This window comes from Galdieria sulphuraria (genome assembly GCF_000341285.1).
Source record: "Galdieria sulphuraria unplaced genomic scaffold scaf_294, whole genome shotgun sequence".
NCBI lineage: Eukaryota > Rhodophyta > Bangiophyceae > Galdieriales > Galdieriaceae > Galdieria > Galdieria sulphuraria.
Window position 1 is genome coordinate 1 of NW_005178181.1, and position 3,981 is coordinate 3,981.

Consider the following 3,981-nt stretch of genomic DNA (forward strand, 5'->3'; position numbering starts at 1 on the left):
GTTGATGTACTTGCAAGTTGAAGAAGAAGAGAGGAATCATAAGGATAAAAAGGTTTCTGTTGGTATTTGGGGAAAACTCAAAACTACTTTACAAATGATTAGTATTAGTTTATATTTGTTGAATAGAACATATCCTATATTTGGTTTATTATTGACTAGTCAAATCACTTGTGTGATGGCTACTGTATTGAGTATTTATTCAGCATGGCGTTATGTGATGACTATGCCATCCAGTTAGTTGAAAATTGTGTGTCATGGGAAACTGTGTTGTTGTGGGTCGTTCAACTCAAGAAACAGATGGCCAACATACAACACGTGGTATAGTTGGTGGATGGTTCAAAGGCAAGTCTAAAAAGGGTAGTACTGGCTCTACTTGGAACGGAATTGTACAACTTCCCAAACCTTGGAAAGCAGAACCTCCCTTTGGACCACTGACAGAAACGGAGTTGAAAAGAATGAGAGAAGAATTTTGGGATACTAGAACAGAAGGTCGCCAAGAAATGTGGCAAGCTTTAAAAGCTGCAGCAGAAACAACTGAAGTAAGTAGAAAACAACTGATTGGTTTGTGTTTCTCAACGATAAGAATAGGATACCTTGCGAAACGAAATTGTAAAGGCAGCTGGTTTGACACCTGCAAACAGAGAAGCAACTTTAGAGTCGTGCTACGATGAATTGGGTAATTACTATGAAGTACCCGTATATTGTTTGAGAGATCCCGACAACTTGGTTCGGTTGGAGGAGGAAGATAACAACGATGAGGAAAAAAATAACAATGCTTAGAGTTTGTGAAGAGACAGATGGGAAAAACTGGTCAAGTTGTTTTAATTGAAACGTCATAGTCAATTGTTATTCACAAGACGTTCATTCGGTGAAGCCATATAAAATCCTGTAGATGCTGCTTTTCTAAGTCTATTCATAATTGCTACACCGATTCCTGTTTCCTCAACGGCCTGTACGACAATAACATCAACTGTCAGTGGATTATCATCAAATGCTCTCAAAGCTCTGTAGAGCTGTCGAGCATAACTTTCCTTTAGCCAATGTATAAGTGATAAATGAAAATAATATTTTGATATATACTCACCAAACAGTTTTGTTGACCACAAGAGATAAATACGTCAGCTTGTATGTGTTGGCCAAACTCTTTGAAAGCTAACAAACCAACAACTTTTCCTTGTCGTTTCCATTCCATTACTCTTAGCTTAAGCTGTTCTAAACCGCCGTTAACCAAGTCAATGGGTGCTTTGGGAGCATAATGTCGATACCTACAAGTAAAGAAAGATCAAAATCCTTGAAAAGATAAAAGACTTACTTCATTCCAGGTGCTCGAGGAGTATTCATATCCTCCTTTTGATTATTTCCTTCCCATTTGAATATAACTACAGGCAATTTTGTAACTGCTTCCACTTGTTCTGCAGTAATTGCACCAGGTCTTAACATAGACAATCGTTCACCAGAGCAATCTAAAACACTAGACTCCAAACCTATCCCACAAGTTTCGCCACCATCTACTACTCCATCAATTTTGCCTTGTAGATCACTCAAGACGTGAAGGCAACTGGTAGGGCTTGGCTTTCCAGAGGTATTGGCTGAAGGCGCTGCCACTGGAACTTTGGCAGCTGCAAGTAAAGCAAGCGCAATAGGGTGACTTGGCATACGAATGGCAACTGTGTTTTGTCCTCCTGTGACTGCTGGAGCTATTGGACTATCCTCTTTTAACCTCGTTTTTTTATATTCATTATTAAGTTTAGAGTAGTGAACAAATGGACTTACTTCAGAACGAGTGATAAGGGTCCGGGCCAAAACTTTTCTATCAATAGTTGTACAAAGGAAGGTAAAGGTTGTTCCACCAAGTCATCCAAATCCTATTCCGTCGATCAATTAAGAAATAACGGAAACTTTATCAGAAGACCTTGTAAGCTGCGATGTGAACGATCAACGGGTTGTCCTGTGGTCGCCCTTTTGCTTTAAACACTCGAAGAACTGCTTGTTGGTCTAAAGCATTGGCTCCAAGACCATATACTGTTTCTGTAGGAAATGCAACGAGTTTACCACTTTGTAAAGCTTGTGCTGCTTCATAAACGTCCAGTTCATTCTCCCCTTCCCATATTCGAGTCATACAAAGAAAACTATCCAATGAGAATGAATCAAGAGGGGGCGTTTCTTGTCTCTTTTACTAACTTATACCAAATAAAATAGAAGAATCAATTTCATGAACTATTCTGGTTTAATCTACTACTTTGATAACCATCATATAGACTATACAAAGAAAAGCCATATGAGTCCATACAATTAGGATACAATCTCCTTTATAGAGGCGAGCATTTCAAAAGGCAAAAGAAGACAATCTCCTCGTACCTCACATTAACATCGGCCACGTCAGTTGACTACTTTTATGGAGAGAATTGTTGGGGGAAAGAGTCAACCTTTGAATACTTGCTATTATTAGAGAAAGTTGAATATAGAAAACAAACCTTGTGTGAAGACTAGAAAACATGGATGTATGGGGAGAAAATTATCTTCGACCTCCCAAACGAGCCAATAACATGAAAAACGCGTCCTCTTTGCGTATATGTGGGCCATCTATACCAAGGAAGAGGTCCTACTGCTTGTGTTGTCACTTGAACGACTTGAAAAAGACGAAACCTTTGTTTCAGTGGTCACTACTATTGTATCTTTTCTTTCCTCTTATTCCCCTCTTGTCATTCGGTCTCGCCAACAAGAAATGGAGTCATTCAACTCCTCCTTTCTCTAGAAAGAGCTTTCTACGATACTTGTTGCTTTATTTTCAACAATTAGGTGCAACTACAAAGAAGGAAGTGAAGCAAAGGATTGGAAAGATTGATGAAAGGGACCCTCGAACCTATCCCGTGTTGATGCACATAGAACAATATCTCGCAAAGCAAATGGAAAAAGGTCGAGAGGTAGAAACCAAGATCTCTTGTAAGAAACATAAAGAGAACATACTCTCCATTCATAATCAATGGCTTAGTGACGCAAGAGTTTTAAGATATCTCGAGGCCTGTAATGACCCGCAAAAGGCAGCAGAGAAGTTGGTAGAAACCTGGCAATGGAGATGTTCGCTTCCCAACAATGCTAATTTACTTAAAAAGCTACATTACTATGTTGCTATTGGCGACTTTCGTTTTATTGGAAAAGATCAACAGGGACATCCCGTTGTTTATATTCATTGCAATAGCGACAAATTCGACTTGGAATTTTTATCTTGTATTTTGGAAACGTTGGATACTTACTTGGATGAAAACGGTGCTTATGCTGGAAGTTGGGTTTGGATTCTGGACTGGAGAAAGAGACAACCTGAAAAGAAGGAAGACAGCAGTTCAGTTTTACCCATAGAAAACAACAAAATGGGATCCTTTTTGGATGCAGTTAAAATATGTACAAAGCACTATCCTGGACGTCTACAGAAAGCTTTCGTGATTGGTGCTCATGGGCCATTATTGACACTCTTTCATATGTTTGCCCATCGTGAAACCAAAAAGAAAGTTGTTTTTCTTCAACAGGTCAACTCGACTACAACATCTTCGGAGCAAGTTGAAGAATTGATGAGTCGTAGTCATAGAACGGAAGAGTTTAATCGGGCTCTTGCTAATGCAGGTTTTCTTTGCAGTTGTAGTAATACTTTCAACTCGCATTCTCATGCCTCACAAGAAGAGAGTTCAACTGTAATGTTCAATAACTTTACTAGTTTTTCTAGAAAAGCTTGTTGGCTTGTCATGATATTTACATTATTATTGTTGTTGTTGTCGGTAGGAGTCCTGATTTTCGTTGAGTTTTTTGGGAATATCTTGAGTTGTACACGATTATATCCCAACATTAACTTCACTCTTATATCGCGTTACAAATCTATTGAACTTTGATAGATACTTTGGGTAGGACAAATGCAAAAGGCTCTCACAGGATATTTTAATGGGTTCAGATTAGGTGTTGTGTTTCGGTTACAGTATGAATACTTTTTAC

The 3,981-nt window shown here is 38.7% G+C and overlaps 3 protein-coding genes across 3 annotated transcripts; 2 read left to right on the top strand and 1 right to left on the bottom strand.

Moving 5' to 3' along the window:
* The first annotated feature begins 240 nt into the window (after nucleotides 1-240).
* Nucleotides 241-801, top strand: Gasu_65090 (F6I1.3 protein). The gene is made up of 2 exons (XM_005702292.1): nucleotides 241-539; nucleotides 589-801. The coding sequence occupies exons 1-2, from the start codon at nucleotides 255-257 to the stop codon at nucleotides 778-780; spliced, it is 477 nt and encodes a 158-aa protein (XP_005702349.1). The 5' UTR covers nucleotides 241-254; the 3' UTR covers nucleotides 781-801.
* A 4-nt stretch (nucleotides 802-805) lies between these two features.
* On the bottom strand, nucleotides 806-2,210 carry Gasu_65100 (putative translation factor). Its single transcript, XM_005702293.1, has 5 exons — nucleotides 1,913-2,210; nucleotides 1,774-1,865; nucleotides 1,313-1,720; nucleotides 1,085-1,265; nucleotides 806-1,031 (listed from the first exon to the last, which is right to left on the bottom strand). The coding sequence occupies exons 1-5, from the start codon at nucleotides 2,117-2,119 to the stop codon at nucleotides 840-842; spliced, it is 1,080 nt and encodes a 359-aa protein (XP_005702350.1). The 5' UTR covers nucleotides 2,120-2,210; the 3' UTR covers nucleotides 806-839.
* Nucleotides 2,211-2,360: 150 nt separating this feature from the next.
* Gasu_65110 (uncharacterized protein) lies at nucleotides 2,361-3,961 on the top strand (the record flags this gene model as incomplete). Its single annotated transcript, XM_005702294.1, has 1 exon — nucleotides 2,361-3,961. Exon 1 carries the CDS (start codon nucleotides 2,496-2,498, stop codon nucleotides 3,879-3,881), a length of 1,386 nt encoding a protein of 461 aa, XP_005702351.1. The 5' UTR covers nucleotides 2,361-2,495.
* Between the last annotated feature and the right edge of the window lie 20 nt (nucleotides 3,962-3,981).

Bases quoted from the DNA above. Each gene is read 5' to 3' on its own strand.
- Gasu_65090 (XM_005702292.1), top strand. From the start codon at position 255: ATGGGAAACTGTGTTGTTGTGGGTCGTTCAACTCAAGAAACAGATGGC. The intron at 540-588 runs GTAAGTAGAAAA...CGATAAGAATAG, and splicing joins CTGCAGCAGAAACAACTGAA to GATACCTTGCGAAACGAAAT.
- Gasu_65100 (XM_005702293.1), bottom strand. From the start codon at position 2,119: ATGACTCGAATATGGGAAGGGGAGAATGAACTGGACGTTTATGAAGCA. The intron at 1,721-1,773 runs GTAAGTCCATTT...TAAAAAAACGAG, and splicing joins CCCTTATCACTCGTTCTGAA to GTTAAAAGAGGATAGTCCAA. The intron at 1,266-1,312 runs GTAAGTCTTTTA...CTTTACTTGTAG, and splicing joins CCTCGAGCACCTGGAATGAA to GTATCGACATTATGCTCCCA.